Source organism: Myotis brandtii, unplaced genomic scaffold (assembly GCF_000412655.1).
Source record: "Myotis brandtii unplaced genomic scaffold, ASM41265v1 scaffold196, whole genome shotgun sequence".
Classification (NCBI taxonomy): Eukaryota; Metazoa; Chordata; class Mammalia; order Chiroptera; family Vespertilionidae; genus Myotis; species Myotis brandtii.
Window position 1 is genome coordinate 2,807,321 of NW_005357311.1, and position 17,615 is coordinate 2,824,935.

The following is a 17,615-nucleotide window of genomic DNA, read 5'->3' on the forward strand; positions in this document are numbered from 1 at the left end:
TGTCCATTGGTTATGCTCATATGCATGCATACAAGTCCTTTGGTTGATCTCTTACCCCCTCATCCCCCGCCTTCCCTCATAGGTTGGACAGTCTGTTTGATGCTTCTATGGCTTCACTGGTGAATTTTACCAAACATTCCAAGAAGAACTAACCCTCATCCTTCTCAAACTACTCCAAAAAAGTCAAGAGGAAGGAAGACTCCCAAACTCATTTTAAGAGGCCAGAATTATCCTATTTCCAAATATCAGATAAAGACACTACAAAGGAAGAAAATTATAGGCCAATATCCCTGATTAACATAGAGGCAAAAATCCTCAACAAAATACACATTAGCAAATCAAATTCAGCAATGCATTAAAAACATCATACACCATATCAAGTGGGATTTGTTCCTGGGATACATGGTTGGTACAATACCTGCAAATCAATTAATGTGATATACCATATACACAAAATGAAAAAATAAAAATCATGTGATCATATCAATAGATGCAGAAAAAGCATTTGACAAATCCAGCACCCATTTATTAGAAAAACTCTCAGCAAAGTGGAAATGGAGGGAACATAACTCAACATAATAAAAGCCATATATATGACAAACCCATAGCTAACAACATACTCAACAAGTAAACACTAAAATCACTTACCTTAAGATCAGGAACAAAACAGGGATGTCCACTTTCACCACACTTATTCAAAACTAGAGGCCCGGTGCATGAATTCGTGCATCAGTGGGGTCCCTCAGCCCGGCCTGAGGGATCGGGCTGATACTGGCTCTCCAACATCCCCCGAGAGGTCCTGGATTGCGAGAGGGCGCAGGTCAGGCCGAGGGACCCCACTGGTGCACAATCGGGCCGGGGAGGAATGTGGGAGGTTGGCCAGGGAGAGACCATGGGAGGGCTCCAGGGCACGTATGGCCCTTCTCACTCAGTCCTCATCAAGAGGACTCCAGCAGCAAGCTAACCTACTGGTCAGAGCATCTGCCCCCTGGTGGTCAGTGCACATCATAGCAAATGGTTGACCGGTCAACTGTCTGCCCCCTGGTGGTCAGTGCACATCATAGCAAATGGTTGACCGGTCAACTGTCTGCCCCCTGGTGGTCAGTGCACATCATAGCAAATGGTTGACCGGTCAACTGTCTGCCCCCTGGTGGTCAGTGCACATCATAGCAAATGGTTGACCGGTCAACTGTCTGCCCCCTGGTGGTCAGTGCACATCATAGCAAATGGTTGACCGGTCAACTGTCTGCCCCCTGGTGGTCAGTGCACATCATAGCAAATGGTTGACCGGTCAACTGTCTGCCCCCTGGTGGTCAGTGCACATCATAGCAAATGGTTGACCGGTCAACTGTCTGCCCCCTGGTGGTCAGTGCACATCATAGCAAATGGTTGACCGGTCAACTGTCTGCCCCCTGGTGGTCAGTGCACATCATAGCAAATGGTTGACCGGTCAACTGTCTGCCCCCTGGTGGTCAGTGCACATCATAGCAAATGGTTGACCGGTCAACTGTCTGCCCCCTGGTGGTCAGTGCACATCATAGCAAATGGTTGACCGGTCAACTGTCTGCCCCCTGGTGGTCAGTGCACATCATAACGAGTGGTTGAGTGGCCTTAGCATATCATTAGCATATTACGCTTTGATTGGTTGAACGGACGACCGGACACTTAGCATGTTAGGCTTTTATTATAGAGGGTAGTACTGAAAGTCCTCACACCTCAGCAATCAGACAAAAAGAAAGAAATAAAAGGCATCCAAATTGGAAAGGAAGAAGTAATACTGTCATTATTTGTAGATGATATAATAATGTATATACAGAACCCTAAAGATTCCACATAAAAAAAACCTGCTAGAATTGATAAGTGAATTCAGTAAATTAGCAGGAAACAAAATAAATAATTAGAAATGGGTTGCATTTTCATATACCACTAATGAACTATCAGAAAGGGAAACTAAGTAATGCTACTTACATTTTACTCAAAATAATAAATAAATATATATCTAGAAATAAATTTAACCAAGGAGGTAAATGACCTGTACTCATAAAATTATAAGACACTGAAGAAATAAATTGAAGATAGAAATAAATGGAAGCATATATTGTGTTCAAGGATTTAAAAAAATTATCATTCAAATGTCTATATTACCCAAATTGATCTATAGAGTCAATGTAATACCTATCAAAACAACAATGACATTTTTCCCAGAAGTAGAGCAAACAATTCAAAAATGTATATGGAACCACAAAAGACCCCAAGTAGCTATGGCAATCTTAAATAAGAACAAAGTTGGAGGTATCACGCTACTTGATATCAATTTATACTACAAGACTATAATACTCAAATAGCATGGTACTGGCATAAAAACAGACCTATAAATCAATTGAACAGGACAGAAATTCCAGAAATAAACCCACACCTATATGGTCAATATTTGACAAAGAGGCAAAAATGTAAGAGTGGTGTAAAGACAGTCTATTCAATAAATGGTGCTGGGAAATTTGGAGATACAGGTAAAAAAAAAAATTAGACCACATTCTTATGTTATATACAAAAATAAACTCAAAATGAATTAAAGACTTAAATGTAAGACTCAAAACCATAAAACTCCTAGAAGAAAACATGGGCAGTAAAATCTCAGACATTTCTCTTAGCAATATTTTTTCTGATATATGTTCTCAGGCAGGGAAACAAAAATTTTTTAAATGGGAATACAGCAAAAGAAACCATCAACAAAAACAACAAAAAACAACCTACAGAATATGAAAAGACATTCACCAATCATACATTTGGTAAGGTGTAAATTTTACAAATTTAAAAGAACTCATACAACTCAACACCAACAAAAACAAACTATCCAATTAAAAAGTTGGCAGGAGACCTGAATAGACCTTCTCCAAAGAGGACAGGCAGATGGCCAATAGACATATGAAAAGATGTTCAATGTCACTAGTCATCAGAGAAATGCAAATTTAAAACACAAATATCACCTCACATCTGTTAGAATGGCTATCATCAAAAAACTAGAGGCCCAATGCATGAAATTCGTGCCAGAGGCTCGGCCCTTGCAGCTCTGGCTTCGCCCGGAAGGTTGTCTGAAAGATCATCCGGAAGGACTTCCAGAAGGTCATTTGGCTGCCCGGTCTAATTAGCATATTACATTTTTATTATTATAAATGCACAAATGACAAGTGTTGGCAAGTATGTGGAGAAAAGGGAACCCTTGTATACCATTGGTGGAAATCCAGACTGGTGCAGCCATGGTGGAAACCAGTATAAGGGGGTCCTCAAAAAATTAAAAATAGAACTGCCTTATGACCCAGCAATTCCACTTCTGGGTTTATATCCAAAGAAAACCAAAATCCTAATTTGAAAGAATATATGCACTCCTATGCTCACTGCAGCATTATTTACAACAGCCAAAATATGGAAGCAACTCAGGTGCCCATCAATAGCCAAGTGGATAAAACAGTGGTGGTATATACTATATACAATGGAATATTACTCAGCCATAAAAAAGAATGAAATCTTACCAATTGTGACAACATGGACCTAGGGGGTATTATGCCAAGTGAAATAAGTCAGTAGGAGAAAAACAAATACCATATGATTTCACTATATATGGAAAATAAAAAACAAAATAAATGAACAAACAAAATTGAAACAGACTCATAGATACAGAAAACAGACTGATGGTTGCCAGAGGGGAGAGGTGTTAGGGAACTGGTTGAAAAAGGTGAAGTGATTAAGAAGCACAACTTGGTAGTTGCAAACGCCATGGGGATGTAAAGTACAGCATAGACAATATCTACACTAATAAAAGAGAAACATGGTAATTAGCGTATGACCGCTACCCTTCCCATTGGCTAATCAGCATATCCTTATGCAAATTAACTGTCAGCCAAGATGGCGGCCGGCAGCCATGCACTGAAGCGAACAGGGAGGCTTGCTTGCTCCAGTGACGGCATACCATATGATTTCACTATATATGGAAAATAAAAAACAAAATAAATGAACAAACAAAATTGAAACAGACTCATAGATACAGAAAACAGACTGATGGTTGCCAGAGGGGAGAGGTGTTAGGGAACTGGTTGAAAAAGGTGAAGTGATTAAGAAGCACAACTTGGTAGTTGCAAACGCCATGGGGATGTAAAGTACAGCATAGACAATATAGTTAATAATATTGTAATAACTATGAATGGTGCCAAATGGGTTCTGGAAATATAGGGGAAATATTATGTAAAGTATATGATTGTCTAACCACTATGCTGTATACCTGAAACTAATACAAAATATTTAAAAAATAAAAATATCACTACTATTTCAAAAAATATATTTTAAATGATTCTTACTATAGTATCCAGAAATATAAATCCAAGAAGTAACCAAAGTACCCAATAATTTGGAATTAGTTAAATAAATCATGGTATAGTCACAGAATGGAATATTTCACAGCCATCAATATTTGATATTATTTCAGAATATGGCAAAACTCAGTAATTATATGGAATAAAAAAGTTATGCAGAAATGTATTTAAATCTAGCACTAAAGATAAAAGAAAAAAGAGAGAGGAAGGGTTGGAGCTGTGAGTCACTATATATGATGTGTGTTCATGTGTGTGTGTGTGTGTGTGTGTGTGTGTGTGTGTAGTATTTCACATAAGTCTTGGAAAGGAACAACCTGTTGATGAATACTATGACAGAAGCACTGGAGTAGTCACTGCCTCCTTGGGAAGATGAAGAGTAGGTTGAAGGAACAGCTTCATTCCCATGGCTTCAAGAACACTGACCATTTAACCAGCTGGTTAAAGTTCTAAATTAGATTTTAAGTTTATACACATTCTGTCTCCTATCGTTATTACTGAAATTTCTCTCTTAAATCTATTCCAAATTAGGCCAAGAAGCTTTCCAAGATGTTGAGATATCAAGAACAAAATTTTTTGTTCAATCTTCTAGAAATGTTTTCTCCATAACAAGGCTATCATGACACTAAAGTTTGTAAAACATGTTTCCTGTAGAAAATTATATGTTATGCCATTTGTTGAGTATATAAGGATGGACAAGACTTCCCCATCTAGTGGGAGGGAGGACGAATAAACAGATGAATATGATAACAATGTGGTGAATGCAGTGAGAAGGAGCTGTTTAGGCAAGTGTCAATGTCCAGCATTGGGCTTGGAAAGAGGAGACAAAGGGGGCTTAAAAAAAAAAAAAAGAATTTGTTGCCCAGCAGTCCTGGCTCAGTGAATGAGCATTGACCTCTGCACCAGGAGGTCAAGGCTTGGTTCCCGGTCAGGGCACAAGCCCAGGTTGCAGGCCAATCCCCGGTGTGGGGAGTGCAGGAGGCAGCTGATCAATGATTCCCATCATTTATATTTTCTCATCATTGATATTTCTCTCTCTCTCCCTCTCACTTCCTCTCTGAAATCAATAAAAATATATTTAAAAAATATTTTATGTTAGAGTATTTGTATGGCAAGTCAAATTTGTTCACCTTAGCCATAAATGAATTTACCAGCCTTGTGATAATTAACCCACTTGTCTATTATTCAGCTCAGAATGCATTCTGGCCCAGCTTTATGCTCTGGAATCTGCTTAAATAAATAGTGCTTCTAACAGATTCAAACCCTAATGCATCGGGAAGCCCCTTTCAGGCACAATTCTTTTTCATGCCCACATTAAAACAATTAACATAAAAATGTACACTACAGTGGGAACAGTGGTTATATCTGGGTGATAAGATTATAAGAAATTTTTATGTCCTTGGAGTTTTCTGTATTTTCCAATGTAACCATGTTTAATTTATTTTATTATTGTTTTTCTAAATGAGAGAACGTCTGAGTTTCCCTTTTATCTGTATGCTTAATCACTGTCCAATGAAAGTACTAAAAATTTATCAAGTGACCAAGGTCAGACTCCAAAAATAAAAAGAGGGTTTCATTCCCAGAATAACCAAGTGTGGGCTCTTTTCCCATCACAGTTTAAGGATTTGGTGTGGGATTCTTTGTGCTCTACATTAGGAAGGGGGAAACATTTTTATATGTGACTGCAAGAGCTTGTATTAAGCTAAAGTCTTTCCATGTCTAATCCTTTAAACATCTAGAATGTTGAGCATTTCCAGTGTAAGGGCCAGAAAGGGCCTTAGAAATCATCTGACCCAAACTCCTGTTAGAGGAGGGGACTTGGGGATTTAAGTGAAGCGACCTAGGTCATCTGATAGACATAAGATAAGACCCTGCACTTCTTGATCTGAATGTTCTTTCCATTCGCCAGACTGTTTCTGCACCCTTGGAGGTGAAAACAGGATAGGAGGTGAAGCACAGCCTCGCTATATGGCTCTCTTCCTATGTAGTATACACAAAGCAAGCTATTTTAGGACCCACTCATTACATAGCTGCACATCAGGGAATCTTAAAACATTGTCAAGACAAGCTATTTTGTTATCTCTACCTCATCCCCTGCTCTTCCCCTCCTCCAGTCCCCCCTCCCCCACTCTCACTCCCCTCCCCCACTTTGACCACCCCCCCCAAAAAAAGAAAAAAGTAAAGAAAAGAAAAGAAAAGAAAAGAAACCTACTAGTAAGAGCACACTAATGAGAAAGATCATGCTGGCAACAGGCAGAGCTCCTGCTCTGGTTCAGTCCAAGAAGGCAGACCTTGTTTTCTGTGTTATCAAAAATCTCTGGGTACTCAATCTATTCCTCATTATTTCTCTTTTTAGCAGAACTCATTAAGACTCTGCTTATTTCTATGAAAAACATTTAAATAAGAAACAATTAGCTATTAAAACACACACACAAGTCATCTATCTCAAAAACAAAAGATGAAAGGATTTATCCCCCATGGAAAAGTTGCTGCCAACAAAACTTCCTCTTTCCATAGAGCAACAAAGCTTTTCCTTTCATCTGGAATGTCACAAAAATAGTCAAAGCCATCAAAGGCCATTTTCCTTACTGATACCCCCCTTTTCAACCCCCATAACTGGGGACTTGGAGATGAAGAGGCCAAAGAACTTCAATTTGCAATGTAACCACCGCCTTAATTAGTAGTAACAACGCTATAGAATACTCCTATTAATACAGAGGAGGTTTTAACAATATTAAAGGTTTAATGCTGTCATAAATTTTAATGCAATATTTTAAACACAAGTGAGTTAATCACTCTCAAACGTAAATTTACTTAGCTGGGTAAGAAGTCCCTGACTTCATTAGTTTTCTCTTATACTCATAAATTTCCTTTGTCATATCTGAGGGTTCACAGTATTGGCACTGACTTTAGCTATAAAAATCAATCAAACTGCTACATATTCATTAAGTGGCTGCTCTAAACAGAGTGATGGTGCTTATCTTGGTTCTATTACAAAGGGAGTGAGGTCTTCAGCAAATGACAGCCACAATGGGCGTCAAACTAGAAAATGAGAAGGTTGTATTAAATGATTGCTAAGGTTTCACTCTTGTTCTAACTAAATGCCATGCTATAATTTTACACGTTTTGAGAAGCTCCAGGTACTGAGGAGCATGCCAGGGGAGTGTAATATGCAGCCTCTCCACTCAGATGCCCTGAAAATCCAAGTTGAAATATACATGCACCATCTTGGGAAAGGAGGCATTAAGATAGTATCAGCCATCACCTTATTGGGGTTTAGCTCCAATCAGCTGGAGTCCCCAGGATGAGCAGTTGCTGGGAAGAAACGGATTGAAATAGGCATTATAAATCAAATACCTGTAGGAGTTCAGGCAAAGAATATAAAGAAATGGGGAGATATGGGTGGAAATGGTGTAAATAGAGTGCAGCTTCTCAGCTTCAGCTAATAGTTGCTTTGTAGAAATGGACCAAAGATCTGTAAAACCCGATTATAAAATACTTTACAAACCAAATATATTTCCACCCTAGATATACCGACAGGACACCAAATTTGAGACCTCTGAGGTGGGGCACTGTACTGCCAAGGAAGGTAACATAGGGATGAGAAGGGAATGGCAAGTAGGAGGGATGAAAAGAAAGAGGACGGGAGGAGGGGGGCGGGGGGGCCACATTGACATATGAGGTTGGCTCTGTTGGAATTCAGAATAGGAAGCAGACTTGGAGGAGGAGAGATTCAGACAGTCGTTCCAAACCTTTTTGGGGATCATGAATACCACAGGAGATTCTGATAAATACTTTAAGAGTTTTTCTCTGAAAAAAGTAAAACAGTAGGTAGAATAATGGTCCCCCAAAGTTTTCCATGTCCTCATCCCCTACCCTCTTTCTACATTACCTTACACGACAAAAGAAGTTTTACAACTCTGGCCAGTTTGCTAAGTGGTTACAGCATCAGCCTGCAGACTGAAGGGTCTCAGGTTCAATGTCTAGTCAAGGGCACATACCTCAGTTGCAGGTTTCCCAGCCCTAGAGGGGAACGTGCGTGAAGGCATGTTTCTCTCTCTGCCCCCCCCACCTCCACTCTCTCTAGAAATCATTAGGAGGAAAAATATCCTCAGGTAAGGACTTTTTTAAAAAGTAGTTTTACAGATATGGTTAAGTAAGGACCTTGAGTTGGGGAGATTATCATGGATTATCTGAGTCGGCCCAATCACATGAGTCATTAAAATCAGAAAATCTTTCCCAGGCATACTCAGAGAGATACTATGTTGCTAGCTTTAAAAATGGAGAAGAATCCATGAACCAAGAAATGTAGGCAGCCTTTAGAAACTGGAAAAGGCAAAGAAGTGGTCTAATTCTCCCCTAGCGCCTGCAGAAAAAATGCAGGCCTGCTGACACCTTGAGTTTTCAGTCCAGTGAGACCCATGTTGGATGTCTATCCTATAAAACTGTAAGATTATACATGTGTGTTGTTTTAAGCCACAGGTTTGTGCTTATTTTGTTACAGTAGCTTCTGAAAACCAATACAGTACACACACTCTCTCAAACTTTGGCAAAAATATTCACAATCCTCCCTGAGGCTTATCCATAGTCAGAGATAAAGGCTCCTTGTGCTAGAAAGAGCTTAAGATACAAAGGCTCTAAGAAGGTATGAAGCTATTTCTCCTTGGCAGGCATGAAAAGATCAATGCCCACACCATAGCACAATCAGTTCCAAAATCTCACTTCTACAAGGATGGATTCATTCTCTCAAAACAATGCCTTCAAGTCTCACTTAAATGACATGAGACATTCGTCACTCCCCTGACTGCTCCTCGCTACAGAAAGATGTTTCTTCCCTTTCTCAAATTGTTTATTGCTAATAACATTCACTCCCCATCTTCAAGAAGATGGCATTTTACACCTGCTGAGATTTAGCCGGGCTTCTTTTCTCACTCTGAGCCAGGCCTAAGTCTTATGTGTCCTGTTACAGTATCATGTTTCTATCAAGATCTTATTGGGCATGATATGTCTGAACCTGACCATAGGCTGACGTAAAACGGAAGACGAAGGTTATCAGGAATGTGAGCTACCTGACTCAAAGTTGTTTTTAGCCTCAGATCTCATTTCACCAGTTCATCAAGTTTCACAATCCCTGTCATATTTTGAGATGTTTTTAAGTACCATTAGAATGTCCCCGGGTGATGCCACCACGGTTGTGACAAATAACTGTAGTCTGAAGGTTACCAGCCCAGTTTAAATACTGAATCTACCAGTGGCCAGCAAACTCATTAGTCAACAGAGCCAAATATCAACAGTACAACGATTGAAATTTCTTTTGAGAGCCAAATTTTTTAAACTTAAACTATATAGGTAGGTACATTGTTATTAACTTAATTAGGGTACTCCTAAGGCTTAGGAAGAGCCACACTCAAGGGGCCAAAGAGCTGCATGTGGCTCGCGAGCCGCAGTTTGCCGACCACGGTACTAGCCCAACAGGGCTCCTGATCTGCAACTTGACCCCGGACCTTGGGATGCCAAACCTGGGGCACAGAATTCCTGGAATACAGCTAGACCCCGTGAAAGGACAGCATGGAAGCTAAAGAGGAAAAAACAGACAAGAGCAACAAGTTCTTTAAGGTCTTGTGGACATTTACTTAGGTACAGAGGAAGAGAGACCAGATCTGTCTTTGCAAGAAGTAGCCAATCTGTTAGAAAGACAAGCCAGACTTAATGAAGAAGGCTGCCCGATAACCTTATATCTGGTTCCTTTCCCTGGCATGCGGCAGAGCTCTGTAACTTACTAAATTTTATACAAAACTATTGTGTGTGTGCATCTCTTTTTCTGAAGAAAGGTGCCACACATCTTTTCGAATCTGAATAAAACTGTAATTCCCTACCCCCAAAGTAAGAGTTACTTCCCTCTGTGTTTCCTTATCAGGGGGGTCCTAATTCAATACTCTTATTCTTACTCATCATATGTGAATGATACCCATCACATAATCCTATTAAATATCTGACTTGCCCTCTGATAAGAGTGATAACAATAATATCACTATTTACCTCCCTCAATGTATATGGAATATAAAGTGTGGGGTTTTTTTCATTAACTTTTTTTTTAATATTTTATTTATTTTTTTACAGAGAGGAAGGAAGAGGGATAGAGAGTTAGAAACATCGATGAGAGAGAAACATCGATCTGCTGCCTCCTGCACACCTCCCACTGGGGATGTGCCCGCAACCAAGGTACATGCCCCTGACCGGAATCGAACCTGGGACCCTTCAGTCCACAGGCCCACACTCTATCCACTGAGCCAAACCAGTTAGGGCTCATTAACTTTTTTTGTTGTTATTTATCCTCACCAGAGGATACTTTTTCCTTTTATGTTTAAAGAGAGTGAAAGGGATTGGGGGGAAGAGGGGGAGAGCAGGAAAGAGGAAGAGGAAGAGGAGGAGGAGGAAAAGAAGGAGGAGGAGGAGGAGGAGGAGGAGGAGAGAGAAACATCGATTGGCTGCCTCCCACACTCGCCATAACCAGGGCCAGGGATTGAACGTGCAACCCAGGTATGTGTCCTTGACCAGGAAATCAAACCTTCAATCCTTTGGTGAGCAGGCCAATGCTCTAAACACTTAGAAACACCAGCCAGGACTAAAGTAATTTTAAGTTTACTAAAAATCAAGAATCTTTGAGAAGGTTAATTGCTAATACTATTTTCCCCCATCAGCTTCTGTGGAATATCCACTCCAGAGGGCTATCATAATTCTACACATAAATAAAAATTATTTAGTGAGTTTTTTTGCCTTTTATTATTATTTTTTTTTTAACTTTTTTTGAAATATGAATGTGAATATAGTTGGCCTTATTCAGGCTGAGAGAGGCAGTCACCAGTCTGGTCGGGGGAGACAGGATTACTGCTTAAACTGGTCCTAGCAGCCCAAAACAGCTCTATTGCAATAATGCCTTAAATAGGACAGAGAATGTCCTCGTCAGTGGAAAAATGACAAGGTTGAGTCTTACCTGGCCTGAGGTCAAGTAAGAATAAACAGACAAGAGATGGCGACTTGTGAAGAGGGTGATGAAAGGTGCCTGTGAATCCAACTGGATACTGGATCATCTTACTTTTGGGACCCCCTCTAACTCTTTGGGGTTCTATGATTCTAAATTTAGTATGCTGGATATTTAAAAGCACAATCACATTGCACAATCTTCTCTGTTATTGTTGATTCATTTAGAGTCTGAAACCTTAGAAAAAAAATTTCTAAAGGTCATGCTCAGAAGCACAGAACTCCCTTTCCACTGAGTCAGGGCTATGATTACACCGTACACAAGATCCTACAAAGACAGCTGACACAACTAGTGGTTGAATTCTTTCTTCTGTTTATTTCCAGAAGAGACGTTCCATAGACAGCTGCAATGCCAGGCTCCCATCAGAATGTGGTGCCAACCTTGCTGCAGACAGCTTTCTACCCACATCCTTGCCCTCGACCCACGGCTGTCTCCAGCAGGTCTAGCAGAAGTACTGGTGCCTAAGGACACCACTCAGATCAGCACAGAAGCCACACCTGCTATGCCATAATTAGACATTTGTTCAAATTCTGGTTCAGCTTTTTTCACTTGTACAACATCAGGCCAATACCTTAATTTGCCAGCCTCAGGTTCCTCCTCTGTGAAATGGGGCTATGAGTTAAGTGGTGAAAACTATATGATGTAACATGTGGAAAGCAATTGGCTTGCCATCTATACTGTCATCTCTATCATTATCACAGAGGAAAACCTAATCATTTGTTTCTCTCCAAGGGCAGGACTAGCTCCACTCCTCTCTGAGCCTTAAGGCTGGTAATCTTCAAACTGAAGACAGAGAAAGTAGGTTATTTACATTTCTCTTAAACTCAGAATGAGTGATACTCCTAGCCCCCCTAAGCAGCTTTTACAGACCATAAGAAATTGCCAACAAAAGTCAGGAAGCCTAGGTTCTACTGCGGGGGTGGCAAGCATACAGGAAGGAACCCTCGGCACAGGGGAACTTCCGACACCAAAGGGCCCACCTTGGTTGAAGCCACACCGTTTCTTGGCCCCTGAATGTGTGGTTTTGTGGACTCTCATGAGCTGGCGTTCCTGCTCTCCCCCGACACTCCGACGGGCTGGGGGCTGCATGCTCTGTCTCCTGTAAGAAGAAACAGCAGAAGTAGATGAGCTTTCAGCAGCCATCCGTTTCACAGCATTCCTAGGCTGGCATAGGTCTCTGGGCAGCAGAGCAGCAATACACAATACACGCCACCAAATTATAGTGGGGGCAGAGGGTTAGTGAGTGACCTCAAATTTAAAAAGCCTCTTTCTATCAGTAAGTTGCTGCAAGATAACAGAAGAAAAATGTAATAAAATAGCCTCATTTCAAAAGATATAGTCATACCACATTAAAATGACATTATAAAAGCATATTTAATCAATAAGTCTGAAAATATAATTTCTAGAATAGTATTTATAGGATCATTTTTGCAAAAACAAAACATATGTATGAATGTTCACACACACACACACACACACACACACACACACACACACACTATTGCCATTAGCTACACTGCATCCAAAGGAATTGCTACGTTGGTCATCCTATTATGCAATCTACTAATTAATTTAGAAAAGAAACCATAATGCTAAATTCTCTAGAGAATATCATAAAGACACCCAAGCTAATATGAATCTGGATTCAACACAAGGACACACAAACCAAAAAAGAAAAATTTGTATATGTTCAGCAGGTGAACCACTATAGTCTTTGAGCCATGTCAAACCTCTGACAAATTTCCCTTAGGATAAAGTAGCCTCTCTTTACCTAATAAATGAAATAGCATTTGCTTTATGGCAGTGGTTCTCAACCTTCCTAATACCGCGACCCTTTAATACAGTTCCTCATGTTGTGGTGACCCCCAACCATAAAATTATTTTCATTGCTACTTCATATCTGTAATTTTGCTACTGTAAACAATATGTAATTATATATGTGTTTTCCGATGGTCTTAGGCAACCCCTGTGAAAGGGTCATTTGACCCCCAAAGGGGTCGCGACCCACAGGTTGAGAACCGCTGCTATCGACCAAGCTCTATTAGGGTTGTGGGTGAGTCAGTACTAGTGCCAATATGTCAGGTATCTCAGAAGTCATTTTCTGAAATACTAGAATAATTTGGTGGAGCTATTTGCCAAATAGTCATCACAAACTTCTAAAACAAAATTCTATTTGCCTTCCTATAAGAGGGCTAAATTGGGGTTGTGGGGAGCAGAGATGAGAAAAAGCAATGCGGTAGGCCTGCCAAGATCCTTTCTTTAATTCCATTTTTCTAAAGCCCTAGCTTCAGGCAAGAGGACATTTCACATGAAAGGGTTCCATTAGTAGACACTAGCTCCCTAGACTTCGCAGCTGCTGTGAAAATTTCTACAGCTAGTCAAATACTGGCCACATTGCCCTAAACAACAGTTTAAGTGAAATAAGTTCTGCTTGCTACTTGCTAAGTAGAACTCAGTTTCCTTGTTTGTAAAATGGGGATGCTCCAAGCTCACAAGGTCGTTGAACAAGACCTTATTCAACCCCTTTCAGTGCCTGCCAACTGGAGGCATACAGTCGATGGGAGCTCTTAATGATAATATTCCTTTTATAAAAATCCCCTTGAAGCACAGTATTCTGCAACAGTGTTAAGAATGAGTTCAGCAAAAGCAAACCTATTTTTGTGGTGGAATGCTTATTTCAGGTTTCTATACAAATAATGATAATATTTTAAACATCATATTTAGAACCTCAATACATGAAGGCCTAAAGAAATAACCCTTTTAATATGTAAAATGTTTTAGGAAAATAATTACCATTTTATTAAAACTTTATCTTTTAAAGGAAGAGTAGGTGTTTTGCTGTTTGCTTTTGTTTGTCTTTATTTTCAAGAACAATATTTTATCTAATCCAGTGGTTCTCAACCTTCCTAATGCCACGACCCTTTAATACAGTTCCTCATGTTGTGGTGACCCCCAATTTCATTGTTACAAATTGAACATAATTAAAGCATAGTGATTAATCACAAAAACAATATGTAATTATATATGTGTTTTCTGATGGTCTTAGGCGACCCCTGTGAAAGGGTCGTTCGACCCCCAAAGGGTCTCGACCCACAGGTTGAGAACCGCTGATCTAATCCTTTGAACTCACAAAGGGTTTAGAAGGGTAAGAGGCCACAAACTCCTGGATTTCCCTGGATTTTACAATTTATTTTAGAGAACGTGCTGCCTAATCTGCTCAACGCTGAGATCTCAAAGCATTGCAGAAACAGAACATTTCTCTGGCATGGGTGGATAAGGAGTATTTTCGGACAGCTGACAAGCAAGTCCCTAATTCAAATGGAGGAAATAAATGGCATTGTCAGCAATGCTTCTTCTGCCCACCTAGAATTTAAAACTTAGACATGGTATGGAGAGGTGGGGAAGTAGTAGTTAGGAGTTTGGTATAAGTCATCCTGAATACCAATCAACAGAGTAGACCAAGCATGTCAAACTTGTGGGCCACATGTGGCTCACAACGAATATTTTTGCAGCCCAGCCAATATAACGGTATGTAAGAAACATTTTAATAAAAACTTCATAACTTTTTTATAATATTATTATACATAATTATTAATAAGGAACTACAACATTAACTAATGACTAATTACTAAAATCATATTGCATTCATTTCCCTTACGCGCCTTACACGCAGGAGCACCATTCCTCTCTACTAAGACCAGCAGCGAATATTTTAGCAGCCAATTGCCACGCCATTAGTCTTGAACTGACTTGTTTGGTGTGCACAACAGGAAATATTTCGCTTTTAGAGAACAAGAAAAATAGGTTTATTTGCGTTACGCTTATTAATTTGTGCAGTTATTCAGTGTCTGGTAAGTTAATGTTCAAGAAAAAATATTAATCTTTATTAAAATTTTCTATTACTTTATGTTAACAATTATTTATTTCAGCCCTTTGTATTCAGCATGTCTCTATCAAAATAAACCTACATTTCTATGAAAATTGAAGCTTTTGGGGTTTTTTGTGGCCCACATAAACTTAAACCTTGTTTATTTGGCCCATCTTAGCCTTTGTGTTTGACATGCTTAGAGTAGACCCTGATGCAAAATATAGGCTTAACTGTAATGCTGCCCATTCCATTGAAAAAAATATCAGGTCAACCCCCTAAGTGCTGACCTCAAAACCCCCCTGAGATCAGAGCCCAAGTTCAGCCCATTTCAGAAAATGCCAAATGGTTTCATCCTTCCAAAGCCCCCATGAATTTGAAAGTTCTTTTGTTCATAAGAAAAAGAATAAATATTTTCAGTGTAGTTAATTATCTCTTCATGGATTAGTCCTATGTCAATTAATAGCCCCAGCAAAGCTCACCTGGGAGTCAGCCTTCAGATGATTCTACTTTGGAGGCTACAAATCTTCCAGCTGAGGCTCCAGACAGCATGGAACAGAGACAAGACCTCCCTATTGTCCCTAAGTCAGTGGTTGGCAAACTCATTAGTCAGCAGAGCCAAATATCAACAGTACAACGATTGAAATTTCTTTTGAGAGCCAAATTTTTTAAACTTAAACTATATAGGTAGGTACACTGTTATTAACTTAATTAGGGTACTCCTAAGGCTTAGGAAGAGCCACACTCAAGGGGCCAAAAAGCCGCCTGTGGCTCGAGAGCCGCAGTTTGCTGACCACAACCCTAAGTGAATTCCTGATTCACAGAAACCATAAGAGGTAATGAATGATTACTTTTTAAAGTTTTTTTAAAATTTTGTTATTTGTTAGACAGCTACAGATAACTAAAACACCACTACCTTTCCTGTATTCTAAGATACTATAAATCATAAAAATGACCTTCAGTTTGATTAAATAACAGCTTTTTGGGAGGGAAATGCCACATTAAATGTCTCCATCAATTTTAAGATGTAGTCAGCTATGAGAAAAGTAAAAGATGTGTGTGTTAGCATCAAGGAACTACTTAGCATGCCCAGCAGAGAGCATGGTACTGTGAGTGACACAAGTCTTATCAAGGAGACACACAAGAAAAAGCAACTTCAAGAGTCTAATCTGGGAGACTCAGTAACCTCAGGGAAAACAGGGTAGTGAACCACAATCCTTATTTGCCCAGTTTTTAAAAATAATTGTATGCTTTCCCCCAAAGAAGGCAGGCAAACAGTAAGGAAATACCATAATTATTGAATTAATAGAACAATCGCCTTCAAGGTGTTGTGTTGCCAGTTACCACTTATTCATAAGCATATAAAAGGAAAAATACAAAATGAGAACCATAATGCTCAACCATATTTATCTGGTTCTATAAGAGAGACGTAGCCAGACACATGAGAAAGCAGGACTCACCCTCTTGGTGAGCTCCCATCTCTGTTCCAGTTGGACTCTACCACCTGGCCAGTGACAAGGTTAACGAGGACTGCCAAAGAAAGTCCTTATGGTACATAAGGTACTTGTGGATGATTGAGAGTTAACATTCTCCCCATCTCCCACCCCAGGTGACAACATCTGGACAAGATATAAAGAAAATATCAGATTACCTTTGCCCATTTAAGCTTCATTACACTTTTGTTCGAAATCTGCTGTAACACGCAGCTCAGAAATTCTAGAACATTAAAGCAGAGTGTTTGTCTTGAAATACTTAAGATACTTTTACTTAAAAAGAAACCACCTACAACATACCAAGGATGTTAATAGTTAAGGGGGTTCTATAGTGAATGACATATTCCTGCCCCCAAAGAACTTTTAAATTCTAGTGTTTTTCAAAGACTAAAGTGTAAGAGGAAAGACTCTAACTTGCTTACTTCTGTGTTAATGCATCTAATGGGCAGGTCCAAGCTGACCAAAGGGAATGGGGAAAGGAGAAGCCAAAATCTTCTCCTCCAGGCTGTCCTCCTGCCACCTGGCCAGGTGCAGTGTGGATGGGCATCTGCTCCCAGCCATCCTCCTCTCCCTTTAACTCAGCTCCCCTCTGTCCCAAGTCCAGCCTCAGTGATTTGTTGCTTCTCTGCTGCATGCAGGGACAATCAAATTGACTAAGCTCCAAGATATTTCATGAGAAAGCTGTCCATAAAACAAATGTTATTTAGGTTATTTTCTGATTCATAAGAGGAGGCTAAGAAAGAAGCTGCCTATTACGTTGAGAGGCTCAAAACCCCAGCTGAGATAAGGACATATTAACTGCCCCTAATCAGAAACTGTGAAATATATTTTGTCCTTGTTAGGATTTCAAT

General features: G+C 39.8%; 1 protein-coding gene across 4 annotated transcripts in view; it reads right to left on the reverse strand.

The window, feature by feature from the left end:
• FAM13C (family with sequence similarity 13, member C) overlaps positions 1-17,615 on the reverse strand; it is a 129,241-nt gene that overhangs the window by 68,337 nt on the left and 43,289 nt on the right. For all 4 annotated transcript variants that reach the window (XM_005865105.2, XM_005865107.2, XM_014538712.1 and 1 more), the window contains one exon: positions 12,387-12,505. In XM_005865105.2, the coding sequence (XP_005865167.1) occupies positions 12,387-12,505 (119 nt within the window). The remainder of the gene's footprint in view (positions 1-12,386; positions 12,506-17,615) is intronic.